At 46.4% G+C, this 17,123-nt stretch overlaps 1 protein-coding gene across 1 annotated transcript in view; it reads right to left on the minus strand.

Annotated features, from left to right (window-relative positions):
• LOC121859369 overlaps nucleotides 1-17,123 on the minus strand; it is a 532,182-nt gene that overhangs the window by 469,201 nt on the left and 45,858 nt on the right. Inside the window, exons 4-8 of the mRNA XM_042356146.1 lie at nucleotides 4,196-4,335; nucleotides 3,560-3,745; nucleotides 2,335-2,506; nucleotides 1,751-1,881; nucleotides 1,384-1,479 (exon numbers count right to left, since the gene is read on the minus strand). Coding sequence (XP_042212080.1) covers nucleotides 1,384-1,479; nucleotides 1,751-1,881; nucleotides 2,335-2,506; nucleotides 3,560-3,745; nucleotides 4,196-4,335 — 725 coding nt within the window. The remainder of the gene's footprint in view (nucleotides 1-1,383; nucleotides 1,480-1,750; nucleotides 1,882-2,334; nucleotides 2,507-3,559; nucleotides 3,746-4,195; nucleotides 4,336-17,123) is intronic.

Below are 17,123 nucleotides of genomic sequence, written 5' to 3' on the forward strand. Positions count from 1 at the left end.
AGGAAGACCAGGGCACAGCTGACTCTCGGGAGTAGGCAGACTAGGGCACAGCTGACACACTGAAGTAGGTAGACCAGGGCACAGCTGACACACGTGGGTAGGAAGACCATGGCACAGTGACACACGGAGGTAAGCAAACCAGGGCATAGCTGACACTCGGGGGTGGGAAGACCAGGGAACAGCTGACACACTGAAGTAGGAGAAGCCAGGGCACAGCTGAACACTCGGGGGTGGGACGACCAGGGCACAAATGACACTCGGGGGTAGGAGAAGACCAGGGCACAGCTGATACAGGGGTGGGAAGACTAGGGCTGTGACACACGGAGATAGGAAGACCAGGGCACAGCTGACATACGGAGTGAGAAGACCAGGGCACAGCTGGCACTCGGGGGTGGGAAGTCTAGGGCACAGTTGACACACGGAGGTGGGAAGACCAGGGCAGGACACACACGTGGGTGGGAAGACCAGGACGCAGCTGACACTCTGAGGTAGGAAGACCAGGGCACAGCTGACCCTCGGGGGTAGGAAGACCAGGCACAGCTGACACACAGACGTAGGAAGACCATGGCACAGCTGACACTCGGAGATGAGCAGACTAGGGTACAGCTGACACACTGAAGTGGGAAGACCAGGACGCATACACACTGAGGTTGGGAAGACCAGGACAGCTGACCCTCGGGGGTAGGAAGACCAGGACAGTGACACACAGAGGTGGGAAGACCAGGGCACAGCTGACACACGTGGGTAGGGAAGACCATGGCACAGCTGACACACAGGTAAGCAAACCAGGGCATAGCTGACACACGGTGGGAAGACCAGGACACATGACACTCGGGGTTGGAAGACCAGGGCACAATACACGGGGGTAGGAAGACTAGACAGTGACACACGGAGGTGGGAAGACCAGGACAGTGACACACGTGGGTGGGAAGACCAGGGCACAGCTGTCGCATGGAGGTAGGAAGACCAGGGCACATCTGACACACGGAGGTAGGAAGACCATGGCACAGCTGACACACGTGGGTAGGAAGACCAGGGCACAGCTGACGCAAGGAGGTAGGAAGACCAGGGCACAGCTGACACTCGGGGGGCAGGAAGTGTAGGGCACAGCTGACACTCGGGGGGCAGGAAGTGTAGGGCACAGCTGACACACAGAGGGAGAAAGTAAATGACGCTCCAAGTTACATGTAGTGTAAAAGAGATACAACACAAACAGTGAAATCTATTTACTCTACGATGCTGTAAGTAATAAGGGAGAGAGAACACAGGGTAAATAAAGAGTAGAAGAATGATTGGGAAAAGAAATAATGATTTTGGGAAGAATTGAGGACTGTGGTTGTAAAAATGCGTGTGAACCAAAAAACGAAGGAATGGTACACTCACGGTACTGGCAGATGTCACCACGGTAGTCTGAAGGACACTCGCACACGTTGGGAGCAATGCACCTGCCTCCGTTTACACAGGCGGGGTCACAGATGGCTGTAGGGAGACGGCTGTGTTAGGGGGGTGAGACTGGGGGGATGAGAGCAGGAAATAATACTGTGAGGTGCTATAAGATCACACTTTATATGAACATCTGAGATCTATGTATCAAGCGCTGAGGGTCCAGAAAGGTAGCATTTTCTGTTCCACATTTAATTAAAACGGCTTTAATGTAAATTATAAGTTAAAGATGAGCTTACTATGTATCATCATGATCCACTACATTCACTACAGAACACATCTATAAAGCCCCCATCCCGTCACTCACGTTGACAATCAGGTGAAGTGCCTCTCCACCTGGAGTTGGTGATGGTCCAGGAACCATTCTCACACTGGAAAGTGAGGCGGGTAGTGCCCTCAGCGAAGTGGTAGCCCTCATGGCACCGCGCTATGCACTCACTGCAGGAGAACACAGTTGGTAACTTTATAATCCCCACCCCCCCGGACTTTCCTTCGTTTTACTGTACATTATCAGTTGATATAAAGTTTAATTCAAGTTAATGATATGAGACATAGATTTGTCACAAGAGCTGATATTGAGAATTTTCAGATTCTTTCCCAGCAAAGCTTAAAATATTTAATCACATCATGAAAAACATGGAATAATGATATTGTAATAATTTCTCTGCCTCTCACTCTAATTCTCCATTAACAAAAACAGCTGTCATATCCATGAGAGAATATTTTCACAACATCAACTCAAATGAACAAAGAAAGAAATCTCAGCCATCGTGGATGTGCTAATCATATAATGTATTGTGGGGGTCACCAGAAGTGTACTGTCGTAAGTGTTGAGCTCGCTCATCAAGTGTCAACACAGTGACGGCAACACAAGTAGAGTACTGTACTCACTCCCTGCTGCAGAATATCCTCGAGTTGGTCGGGGTCGGGGGCTTGTTGGAGCAGATCCTAGGGGTCGGCGCCTTAGGCAATTGACACAAATCACCTTCCCAGTTGTCGGGACACTGGCACACGTTAGGCGTCAAGCAGATCCCGCTGTTCTGACAAGATGGAGTGCAGACGGCTGTGGACAACAAAAGATCCACGTCATAAAGTGGAAGAAGAAGAGTTAACGGAGGCAAAGGGGTGTTAACAGAGGCAGAGGGGTGTTAACAGAGGCAGAGGGGTGTTAACAGAGGCAGAGGGGTGTTAACAGAGGCAGAGGGGTGTTAACGGAGGCAGAGGGGTGTTAACAGAGGCAGAGGGGTGTTAACAGAGAGAGCAGAGGGGTGTTAACAGAGGCAGAGGGGTGTTAACAGAGGCAGAGGGGTGTTAACAGAGGCAGAGGGTGTTAACAGAGCAGAGGGTGTTAACAGAGGCAGAGGGGTGTTAACAGAGGCAGAGGGTGTTAACAGAGGCAGAGGGTGTTAACAGAGGCAGAGGGGTGTTAACAGAGGCAGAGGGTGTTAACAGAGGCAGAGGGGTAACAGAGGCAGAGGTGTTAACAGGCAGAGGGTGTTAACAGAGGCAGAGGGGTGTTAACAGAGGCAGAGGGGTGTTAACAGAGGCAGAGGGGTGTTAACAGAGGCAGAGGGGTGTTAACAGAGAGCAGAGGGGTGTTAACAGAGGCAGAACAGAGGCAGAGGGGTGTTAACAGAGGCAGAGGGGTGTTAACAGAGGCAGAGGGTGTTAACAGAGTGTTAGAGGGCTGTTAACAGAGGCAGAGGGTGTTAAATGAGGGGGGTGTTAACTGGGGCAGAGGGGTGTTAACAGAGGCGGAGGGTGTTAACAGAGGCACAGGGTGTTAACAGAGGCAGAGGGTGTTAATAGAGGCAGAGGGGTGTTAACAGAGGCAGAGGGTGTTAACTGAGGTAGATGGGTGTTAACGGAGGCAGAGGGGAGCACAGAGGCAGAGGGGTGTTAACAGAGGCAGAGGGTGGTTAACGGAGGCAGAGGGGAGTTAACAGAGGCAGAGGGGTGTTAACTGAGGCAGAGGGGTGTTAACAGAGGCAGAGGGGTGTTAACAGAGGCAGAGGGGTGTTAACAGAGGCAGAGGGGTGTTAACAGAGGCAGAGGGGTGTTAACTGTCCTATATTAGGTTCCAGTACAAGCAGTGTGTAGTACAGTGTGTCCTCACGTTCACAGTCGGGAAGCGTGTCCCAATCCCTGGAGGTAACTGCCCACTCGCCGTCCTCACACTGCAGGAAAAGCCGCTTCTCCCCGCTAGGGAACTGATAGCCGCGGTTACACACGGCACGACACCCTGCGTATGAAGAGCAGTCCATCCGCCCATTCGCTGGATTCCCCGGCTTGGAATTACAACCTGAAGAAGTGGTTGAGTTAGAGACACAGACGGCAGCCAGCCACGCCCTCACAACCATGACGAACACCAACACATTTTACAAATGTGAAAAGCAAAGACGTGTTATAGTTTGACGAGAGAAGAGGATATGGAAACTAATTTTGTTTTATAATTTTCGCCACTTATCAACTTACTAGCCGTTTGGGCAGTCTATCCAGTGTTAGTACAGGAGGAAACCGGGAACCGGGAAATCTGTGGTGTTTGGTTGTGAGGGTCACACTGGATAACACCCTTCTCACGTATGTCTGGGCCCAGGCTCGAACCCTTGACATACTGGTGTGAGTTACGTGCGTTACCGCTGTACCATGTGTGACTCAACACGACTAATACACCGTGTGTGTGACTCAACACGATTAATACACCGCCGTGTGTGTGACTCACCACGACCAACACCGAACTGCCAAGACTCACCTCTCTTGGTCTCCGGCAGTTTCTTGGAGCCGCCCTTGAGAGCTGACGCCTGGGGTAGGTAATCTTGGTCGTCCTCATCGTCTATTCCACCGCTGAACACCTTGTTGCGGTCTTCGGATGACGTTACCCGGATGGGCGGCCTGGGGAAAGTGTTAGTGTCTCAGGAGGAGTAGGAGTAAGAGGGCGAGGGAGAAAGAGGGCAAGAGACTCACTGTATAATCGGGAACCGGTATGTTTGTAACAGATGGTACAAGCCCCGCCCTTTTGCAGCTCTTTGCAGCTCATTGGCTCATTAATATTGATTATCGTAAATAAATTCATATAAAACTGTTTAGGATACTCATTTCTGGCTCACTTTACTGCTGAATTTAATGTCTGTAAAAATATAATTGCTTCAAAACTTTAGCTTTCAAGATATGTGAAATAAAATAACGTTTGAAATAGCGAAGTCACAAAGTAATATTAATGCTGTCGGAGAACACATTCGTCAGTACTTCTTCTCTTTTTACTAATTATTGTGAATATCAAGAGAAATTACACCAAACATATAAAGCAACGGATAATAATGACCATTTTATTAAGAGCAGACTCAAGATTAAACACCACATATTTACGTACAGGTGTTGTTTAAGACGTTACTTGGCTGAAGCGGCAATTGAAATACAGCACATGTATTATTTAGATTCAGGCTGTTTACTTTATAATGTATGTATCGAATAGTTCATAAACGTGTGCGTTAACACTATATTTATTAGGCCACTCTCTCTCTCTCTCTCTCTCTCTCTCTCTCTCTCTCTCTCTCTCTCTCTCTCTCTCTCTCTATTTAGTTCAGATGGGAAAATGTGAAACCACAAAACATCCTTATAAAAGAAGTTTTTGTTAAGACATTATTTTTATTGTACTTCACATTAAAAATATGATTTCTACTTCATGTCAATCATAATTACACACACACACACACACACACACACACACACACTCACTTTTTCTTCCATCATTAGCTCATCTCATCACTACAGTATACAGTAGAGATGTCAGGATCAGCTGAGCGGCTCTTCAGCCAACTGCACAAATCTCCCCGTAACGTTCGTCTTAACACCTTTACGTATATATGTGGTGTTTACTCTTGATTATTCCCTTAATAAAATGGTCATTATTATCTGTTGCTCTATATGTTTGATGTCATTTGTCTTAATATATAAATATAGTAATTAGTAAAAAGAGAAGTTGTGGTGAATGTCTTCTCCGAAAACGTGAATTTGTTTGTGACTATGACGGAAAATATTGTTACGAACCCTTTTCGCCGCTTACCCAGCTTCCACCGGTGGTTACTAGCGGCCATGGTTGTTTATACAGAAGCAGTAGATATTTTATAAGTGATGTCGAATTACCACTGGCTGCCCCGCCAGAGTCCGGTAAATTCTCGACGATCGGTATGAGTGTACAGACAAAACAACAGGCAGGTAGATTTCCACCAAGTCACAGAAACACACTTGCAACTGTAGTCTCCCTTACAACTCACTTAATCATCACAGCACCGTTCACAGGGTATGTTCTTACCACTGGACTTCCAGGTCCGGATTAAAGGTACTGTGGGCCTGGGGCTAATTAAGTTAGAGGGCCTATCTCGGACTATTTGTATAGGCTAGAGTATATAGGCTAATATGTATGTATGTATGTATGTATGTTTGTATTCATAAATGCTTGTATCTATATTTTATAGCTTTACTAGCAGAAACGCCGCCCTCCGGGCGGCTCATTCGCTAGGCCACGGTAGGACGCCACCATCTGGGAGGCTCCACATTGCCTCACTGTTCAGTCCCCAAAACTTCTTCTTCCATTAATAGTTTATTAACAGTGTATGTAAGTTCCACCATGTTTTTCACTACAACGGTACAGCAAAGTATATTTTTTTAGCATTAAACGGTTATTATTTTATTGTCTAATCATCACTACATATAACAACATCCATCATCACTACATATAATACCATCCATCATCACTACATATAACACCACCCATCATCACATCATATAACACCACCCATCATCACTACATATGACAACATCCATCATCACTACATATAACATCATCCATCATCACTACATATAATACCATCCATCATCACTACATATAACACCACCCATCATCACTACATATAACACCACCCATCATCACTTCATATAACACCATCCATCATCACTACATATAACACCTTCCATCATCACTACATATAACACCATCCATCATCACTACATATAACACCATCCATCATCACTACATATAACACCACCCATCATCACTACATATAACACCATCCATCATCACTACATATAACACCATCCATCATCACTACATATAACACCATCCATCATCCTCTATAACACCATCCATCATCACTACATATAACACCTTCATCATCACTACATAACACCATCCATCATCACTACATATAACACCACCCATCATCACCATATAACACCACCCATCATCACTACATATAACACCATCCATCATCACTACATATAACACCATCCATCATCACTACATATAACACCACCCATCATCACTACATATAACATCCATCCTTCACTATAAATAACATCCACCCATCATCACTACATATAACACCATCCATCATCACGACATATAACACCATCCATCAGCACGACATATAACACCATCCATCATCACTACATATAACACATCCAGCATCACTACATATAACACCTTCCATCATCACTACATATAACACCTTCCATCATCACTACATATAACATCATCCATCATCACTACATATAACACCATCCATCATCACTACTTCCATATAACACCACCCATCATCACTACATATAACACCATCCATCATCACTGCATATGCACCATCCATCATCACTACATATAACACCACCCATCATCACTACATATAACACCACCCATCATCACCACATAACACCATCCATCATCACTACATATAACACCATCCATCATCACTACATATAACACCATCCATCATCACTACATATAACACCACCCATCATCACTACATATAACACCATCCATCATCACTACATATAACACCTTCCATCATCTGCATATAACACCATCCATCATCACTGCATATAACACCATCCATCATCACTACATATAACACCATCCATCATCACTACATATAACACCATCCATCATCACTACATATAACACCATCCATCATCACTACATATAACACCATTCATCATCACTACATATAACACCATCCATCATCACTACATATAACACCATCCATCATCACTGCATACCTTCCATCATCACTGCATATAACACCATCCATCATCACTACTATATAACACCACCATCATCACTACATATAACACCACCCATCATCACTACATATAACACCATCATCATCACTACATATAACACCATCCATCATCACTACACATAACACCATCCATCATCACCTACATATAACACCACCATCATCACTACATAGCACCATCCATCATCACTACATATAACACCACCCATCATCACTACATATAACACCATCCATCATCACTACATATAACACCATCCATCATCACTGCATATAACACCATCCATCATCACTACATATAACACCACCCATCATCACATATAACAACATCCATCATCACTACATATAACATCATCCTCCATCATCACTGCATATAACACCATCCATCATCACTACATATAACACCATCCATCATCACTACATATAACACCATCCATCATCACTACATATAACATTCCATCATCACTGCATATAACACCATCCATCATCACTACATATAACACCATCCATCATCACTACATATAACACCACCCATCATCACTACATATAACATCCATCATCACTGCATATAACACCATCCATCATCACTACATATAACACCATCCATCATCACTACATATAACACCATCCATCATCACTACATATAACACCATCCATCATCACTACATATAACACCATTCATCATCACTACATATAACATCCATCATCACACATCATCCATCATCACTACACATATCATCACCTTCCATCATCAGCATATAACACCATCATCATACATATAACACCATCCATCATCACTACATATAACACCACCCATCATCACTACATATAACACCACCCATCATCACTACATATAACACCATCCATCATCACTACATATAACACCACCCATCATCACTACATATAACACCACCCATCATCACTACATATAACACCTTCCATCATCACTACATATAACACCATCCATCATCACTACATATAACACCTTCCATCATCACTACATATAACACCATCCATCATCACTGCATATAACACCATCCATCATCACTACATATAACACCTTCCATCATCACTGCATATAACACCATCCATCATCACTGCATATAACACCATCCATCATCACTACATATAACACCATCCATCATCACTACATATAACACCACCCATCATCACTACATATAACACCATCCATCATCACTGCATATAACACCATCCATCATCACTACATATAACACCATCCATCATCACTACAGATCGGTAAAGTAGTTTCCGAGATTCTCGTGCGGACACACAAACACACACACACAAACAGACATACTTCTTTGTTTTATGTAGATAGATAGATAGCTTGTTTATTAGGGCTACGAAATACTGTAAACACATGCAGTCACCTACGTAGTGACAACAGTATCACCGATCATAACACTATATAACTAATTTACATGAATATTATTATGGCAGTAATTGATTTTTAGTTTACATATCTATTACGATCTCTGGTAAATATTCGTCTGTTGGCTGTTCTCAGGTTTTGGTATGAGAAAAACTTTTTTTTTTACGTCTTTCGGTGTTTTACTCATATCTGACCTTCATTTCTTGTGTAAATTAGCGGTTTAAAAAAAATGAACACTTTCATTTTTAACAGAAACAGTTAATTTGAAAACAAATGGAAGTCAATTTTGAGAAAAACACACCAAAAATACACAAAAAATAAATCTATTCTCATTCCAAAGGAACCAACCTACCTAACCTATCATAACCTACAAGGAGGATGAGGAAGGTCGACACAACTGAGTGAGGAGTATAACCTTAGGTAAACATGGTGGGAACCTGCGGACAGCCAATGGACGAATATTAACCCAATCTTTTCAATACATATACACTATCGTTAGCAAGTGTCAGCAGTTATAAACGTCTATTATATAAGTATTTTATCACTCGAAAATCAGACACTCACTCTCAGCTGAAACGCCGTAAACAAACTCCCGTCTTCCGTCAATAGTATCAGACTTATGTCATCAAGAGACAATCACAGCTCGAGAAGTCTTCTCTTATTTGGCAACCCCAAGGCGGGAATACTCTCTTGCCCTAAGGGCGGTAAGTTTGAACGTCAGTTGGGCATTATATAAACAGTAGTGAGATCTAAAATAATGATCGCCAGCCGGAAAACCTCTCTAATATTTCAACTCGCCCGCCAGGATTTTTTATCGCCTGTGGCAACCGGACTGGCTAGTCTAAGAGACCTATTAGAGATAGGGCTCATATTTTTTTTTTAATTTTGTATGCCTTTTTTTCTAGTGGGCCTGGGGCTACAGCCCCATGAGCCCCATGAATAATACACCCCTGTGAACTTCTCACTTCGAATCTATACAGCCAGCACACTACCAGTGTACAATTCCTTCGACTTTTCACTTTATATCACTTATAACAATTCCACAGTACTTGCAAAACAATTATCTTTAACTGTCACGTGGCTTGTACTGTACTTCCCACTGAGCTGAAACAGTCGACTTCTTTCCCTAGGTAGCGCTCTGGTGCTAATATACTTCTGCTTAGGACGCTCAGAACATCTTAGCACCATCCAGGCATTACAGGTCGGAAGGAGATATGCCTGGAAAGCTCTAGAACGTCCTACTCTGATCGAGGTTTACAGTACATAGGTAAATCATAACGAAAATGATGCAATACATTCTACAAATTATTCTTACATAACTAATATATCAATATATACAAGAAAATCTCTCAAAACTTGCCAAATAACTGCAGCTTGGAATATAAATTAGTCAGAATACTTAGTTCACATAAATTATAATACCAAATTGTGTCTCGGCAAAACACTATCCCCTCCCTAATCCTTGTGTCGTCCCGACACACTTATTCACTATATACATAATAATCCTGAAACTTGCTCGGTCTCTTCCTCTTTCGCTGCTGCTGCCGACGTACTGGGATGTCGTGAGAGTTCTCCTTTTGCGCAGCAACCTCAGACACATCCTCAGATTGGCCCCCCTCTCCAGTCGCGTTCAATTCCGCTAAGAGGGAATAGTGCTCCTCTTCCTGGTCCATGGTCGGGTTCCACGGATCAGTACAGCCCTGAGTTCTTCTCGGTTCTCATGTCTGGGCCTCGTCCGTGGTAGGTGATTGCTCCTCAGAGTCTTCCCAGGTGTACTGGCCTGACCCATGATACTGCCACAGACGATTAACGTGGACTACCTTCGGCTGAGCCTTCCTTCTTCCCCTGATCCGGTAGGTCACATCTGAAAGGCGTTCCACTGTAGTTTATGGTCCTTCCCATGGACTCTGCAACTTCGGTGACTGACCCTTCTTCCGAAGAGGGTTATACAGCCAGACCTTATCACCGTCCTTGAAACAGACCTGGCTTGCTTTGACATCATGGTTGCGTTTCATCACTTCACCCGAGAACTCCAGAGCTCCTCGAACTTGATGGTGGACCTCCGTTAATCTTTCTTGGAGGCTTTTGACATAAATGGTGGTTTCTTTAGGTAGTTCTTCATGAAGTGGTCTTTCCAATCAGCAGTTCGTGGCCCAGCATCAGTTGTCTCGTGGGCAGCCGACCGATACGTCATCAGCAGAGCAGGCAGCTTTTGGTCCCATTCTGTTTGCGCCCCAGCACACTACTTTGCCAGTTCTTGTCCCAAGGTCCAATTAAACTTTTCCACCATTCCGCCTGACTGTGGCCGAAGCGGATTGGTCCTAGTCTTCCTTATGCCCTACAGTTTACAGCATTCGCTAAACACAGCTGACTCAAGGTTTCTGTCCTGATCCGAGTGAAACTCGTGGGGCACACCAAACCGGCAGAAGACCTGGTCAACCAGCACCCTGGCAACAGTCGTGGATTCCTGATTTGGGATGGCATATGCTTCTGGCCACTTGGTGAAGTAATCAATGGCCACACAGATGTACCTCTTCCCATCTGCAGTGAGTGGCAGAGGTCCCGCAATATCCACTGCGATCCTCTCCATTGGTGCGCCTGCTTGGTACAACTGCAGTGGTGCACGCGTGTATAGCTTTCATTCATTCTTGGCGCAACAGACATCGCATGATCGGCACAATTCTTTCACATCCTAACGCTTGCCAACCCAGTAAAACCTTTGCCGCAGGTGACTTAGGGTCTTCTTCACTCCCAGATGTCCACTGGTTGGATTGTTGTCCATCTCTCATAGGATCTCTGGCCTCATCTTCCGAGGAAGTACACTTTGCCAGTACCTTTTGAGGCCATCGGTAGTCACCTACTGGCACTGCAACAGCCCACCCTTCAGTCGAAGAGCTTCCCACTGAGCCCAGTAGTTTTTAGTCGTTGGATTTAATCCAGAGATCGTCTCCCATGCAGGTTGTAGGTCTTGGTCTCCCTGCTGCATCTTCTCTAGGCCTTCCCCAGCAACGCCTGGATTCTTCTCCACTGTAGTGTGATTACACTTCTTGGGAAGCGCCTCTCTCCGGCAACGCTGCTGACAACCAGGCTTCACCACTCCCAGACGGGTTGCAAGGCACCATTTACCTTGCATGGCAACAGCACCTCTAATCTTGTGGGAATAACTACTGACCGTCTAGCTGTAACCTATGTACTTGCATGCTTCACAGTCCGCAGCGGTACCCACTTTCTTATAATTTTCAACTGGATAGGACCCAAGGTCCAGTTGACACTTGCGAGGTAGGAGGTAGTTCAAGCCCTGGATGCAAGGCTCTTCTATATCCGCTACATAAACCTTTAGGGTTTATTCTTCCCCTCCTAGCGTGATGCTGATATCTGTAGGTTATGTATCTAAGCTACTGTGCCGAGTAGCAACCCTGTACATAAGCTACTGTGCAGAGTAGCATTTATATATATAATCACGTGGCAACACTGCACGTGTTATGTGGCAATATTGCCCCGAGGCTGCCATATGGCAAGGCAGCCTCAGTCTGACTGTGTGAGCCGCGCATGGCACACGCTGGTCACCACTTGTATTTCTCTCATCCACAATAAACGGACTCAGTGTTACACAGTGTTTCCCTAGCCATCACTGCATTCTTCAGGGCACACTAGTAACTTTCATGGCGCAGTGTCTAGGATCTGTGGACTTACAACGTGTGTGAACAATGCCGACAGTTACGTCTGCCGGTGATGCGCGTCGACTCAGTGTGTTGTGTTGTGTTGCGCTGTGTTTCGCCGCGATGTGCAGTGTTGCGCCGTCACAGTGCGTTTTAGTGACGGTGGCAGTGTTAGTGTCAGTGTATTAGTGTGTGTCTAGAGCTGAGTTGTGCATTGGCCTGTTTTTTTGCGGTACCCACGGAGCACGCAGGCGCACACCCTTCTCGTGCGACATCCGGGGGACACTGACGGTCTTGCCGGACCACGCAGCTGTCCACGCTCCCTCCGCTCTCTCAGACACACACACGCACGCACGCACGCACTCACTCACTCACTCACGGACAGAACAGCGGACCACAGGCGTGATTTTTGCGCTGTTTATGTCATATATATGTGGTTCGAGCTGTTGAGGCGCGACTTTATATATTAAACAGTGCAGTCCACGCACACACAAAGATGGGAGGTAAGAAGGGACGTCAAGATGGGAGACACGACTCCCCACCACCTTCCCCTCCACCGGGCGCAGACTCTCATCCTCCACCTCCAGTGACGGACATCGCCACAATTCTGAAGTGGATGGACGACCGGGACGAGAGACGCAGAGAGATGGAACTTCAGAGGGAGGAGACACGAAGAGAGGAGGAAAAGTTGGGTTTTGAGGCGCTATTGGCGACCCTGGCGCTAACCCACCCTCCCTCACTTGCAGGTAGCGCGCTTCAAGGCGCCAGTACACTCCCTCCTCCACCACACCAGCGTCCTCCAGGTACTCTTGCTACCCCAACAGCTCCCAAGGCATCTGTTCAACCCCCACCCGCCCTCTCACCAGACGTCACGTTTCAGCTTTTTCGTGAGTGGAGGCGGCGTTGGACAGATTACTCCACGATGGTGGACCTTGACAGCATGCCTCCAAACAAACAGCTCATCCAACTGCGGATGTGTTTGTCGCTGGAGACCCAGAGAGTTTTGGAGCACACGTTGCACGTGCCTCCCGACTCTACCTCTTCAGTGACGGATGTGCTCGACCTTTTACAGGAGCATGTTAAGGGTCGGAACAACGAGGCTTTGCGTCGCCGTGCCTTTACCAGCTGCAAGCAGGCGGAGAACGAATCCTTTGACGACTTTTTTGTACGTTTGAAGAGTTTGTCAGAGGAGATCGACGTCTGCAAGGCGCACAGCCGGGAATGTGAGGAAGCCTGGATCAAGCACGGGATCTTGACAGGTGTCAGGCACGAAGAGTTGATGCAGCGACTCATCCCCCTGGACGCTTCCTCCACACTCCAGGTGGTAGTGACTGAATGTCGGTCATACGAGGCCACCAAGTCCGCCACCTCTGCCTTATGGGCCCCACCTGCTGTGAGAGCTATCTCACAATACAAGAAGGATTAGAAGGCGGCCAACAACGCGAAGGCTGCCATACATTCTTCCACGCCTCCGCCTAGTGCTTCCTGTGGCAGCTGTGGAAAGCAGCACAGCCCCAAGACTTGCCCGACCGCCGACGCACTGTGTCGTGGATGTGACCGTAAGGGCCACTCGTCTAACACAGACAGGTGCCCTGCACGAGGCCGCAAGTGCCAGGCCTGCGGTCGCTATGGACACTACGACAAGTGCTGCCGCCAACCCAAGCCCAAAAGCCCGAGACGAGGAGGACAGCAGTGCACTTCCCTCAGGGTGGTTCGCACGCAGCCCCCTCCAGATGGCCCACGCAGCCCCAAGCAGCAGCGGAGTCACATCAGGAGGGTGGAATCGACCACACGCCCCAGGGCTACCCCTGCCCAGATCCTGTATGGTCACCCTCTCCGCTCTTGCGTTCCTACACACGCCAAGGCCTTTGCGAAGGACTGGCAGACCAAAGCCGAGAGCTGCTACCGCCGCACTGCTACACGTGCCCAGGACGCCAAGGCTCGGTATGACGACCGTGCCCACCCTCTTCAGCCGCTGGAGATTGATGCCCTTGTCCACGTCCAGGACCCGACGACGACACGTCGGCACAAGGTTGGCATAGTGATGGGCGTCGGCCGGTCGCGGGACTACAAGGTCAGGATGCCGAGTGGCCGTGTCTGGTGGAGGAACCGCCGCTTCCTCCGGCCAGTCCCACCCTCTGCTGCTGGCCCCCTGACCAAAGACGAGTCACCTACACCTCACGAGGATCCGCCCCACAGTGCACCTCGACGCTCGGAGCGACTTAGAACTAAGAAGTCCGCTCAAGACAAAGACTATGAGCGTGAGGGAGGAGGGAGATGTAGGTTATGTATCTAAGCTACTGTGCCGAGTAGCAACCTTGTACATAAGCTACTGTGCCGAGTAGCATTTATATATATAATCACGTGGCAACACTGCACGTGTTATGTGGCAACATTGCCCCGAGGCTGCCATATGGCAAGGCAGCCTCAGTCTGACTGTGTGAGCCGCGCATGGCATACGCTGGTCACCACTTGTATTTCTCTCATCCACAATAAACGGACTCAGTGTTACACAGTGTTTCCCTAGCCATCACTGCATTCTTCAGGGCACACTAGTAACCTTCAATATCCACTGGCCCCTTTAGCACTGCGCATTGTCCAGTTATCCCGCACAGCTGCTGCGATGTCTTACGAAGTTGTCGATGACTAACCACGTCCGGCCTCACATTTTCACAAAAGTCTGCTCCGAGGCTGTGTCGATCACCAACGGACACCTTATGCCATCGATCTCACCTTCAACCTGGACACTGCTAACAGTGGCTCAGTTGCATTTTGTCAACAGTGGGGCTCTGGTGAAACAGGCTGGTCGTTGCCCTTCAGCACCAGCCATCTCTGGTTTTCCCGTCGTAATTGGCTGCTCTTCTTTCCCTTTTTGAAATTCTGTGGTCAATTAAGCTTGAAGCGTCCATCTTATCCACACGTCCAACATCCTCTCTTCTTGTTCTTCTCTGCATTGCCCTTCTCTTGTTAACGTTTCCACTTGTAACAGTCCTCCTCTTTGTGCTCAATCTTCTCATTGTTCTTGCAGTAGTTGTTCAAGCATTGAGGAATTATTGTTTATGCTCTTTTCGTTGTGCGTTTAAGAACTGTATCAGATCATCCATGGAAATCTCCCCTTGCCTGGCTTGGCATCTGGTCTGGACACCATCACCTTCCATCTTGACTAATATCTCACTGCTAGGCTATCCTACTTCTGACCAGTGTTACGACCCTCCTTTATGCCACTTACCAGCTTCCACCGCTGGTTACCAGCGGCCAGGGTCGTATAAACAGAAGCAGTAGATAGATAACAAGAGTCGTCGAATTACTACTGGCTGTCCCACCAAAGTCTCCGATAATTTCCCGACGATCGGTATGACTGTACAGAAAAACAAGAGGCAGGTAGACTTCCACTGGGGCCCAGAAACACACTTGCGAAATTTAGTCTCATTTAAAACTCACTTAATCTTCACAACACCGTTCACAGGGTATGTTCTTACCACTGGACTTCTCACTTTGAATCTATACTGTCAGCACACTACCAGGGTACAATTTCTTGGTCTGTTCACTTTATCTCACTTATAACAATTCAACAGTACTTTCACCATGGGTGGAGGCAGCATGCCGGGCGCTCCCTGAAGCCAATTCTTCCCCTCATAAGCCATCTTTGTATAGGCTGGTCATGCGCCAGGAGGCTGAGTGACCCTCATTGACACTGTTTACATAGCATCCCTGTGTGATTAAGTGAAGCTATTATTTTATTTTCAACCATTTATTATATACTATAGTACAATAAAATTTCATTTCAATGAACAACACTAATCATTAGCATCAATTGTCCTTATCATGGCACAAGCCTGGTACCCTGAGCACAGGAGGATTTCTGTGCATTTTTACCTTGCAGACTGATCATTAGATTCCTCTGAACAACATTAACTTATTCATGCTGGTTCTACTTTTGACAGCTTTGAGAGATACGTTTCGTGCTGTGAACTGTTTGCCTGCATATGTGTATCTCACCTGTAGATAGGTCTCAGCTACTGATTTGATTAGCAATACAAGTTGATTGTTGAGAGGATCACTTTCTGACATGTGTATTGCCAAGCCTGGGAATATAGTTTTGTTCAGGCACTCTGACAATACATAAATTACAATTTTGTGGCAATCATATGTTTAAAGTCTTGCAAAGGGGTGTATTTTCTTGCAAGCAATATTTTTTCTCTGAATATATTTTCGCATGAGCAACATATAGCAATGACATCTTTAGTTGGAAATGATAGATTCCCTTTGGCTTTTATAGTGATTAATGCACGAGTTTCATGAACATTTTGGGCAAATAGTACACTACGGCATGCTTCACACTTCAAAGATTTCTTAAGTTTCAGAGACAAAACCAGCTATAAATGCAACTATTTTCTCAGCACAAGGAGAGACCACACTAGACGAAACTAAGTTAGTGTTTCCCTCTTCTGAGAGCACAACAGACTCCTTATATTGATAAATGTTATCTTGCTCAAAGGCCCTGCTTATATCAAGAGAAGAGTTAATTAATTTGCTCAAGGGAGCATTGACATTAAGATC

This window comes from Homarus americanus, unplaced genomic scaffold (genome assembly GCF_018991925.1).
Source record: "Homarus americanus isolate GMGI-L3 unplaced genomic scaffold, GMGI_Hamer_2.0 scaffold7626, whole genome shotgun sequence".
Lineage (NCBI taxonomy): Eukaryota > Metazoa > Arthropoda > Malacostraca > Decapoda > Nephropidae > Homarus > Homarus americanus.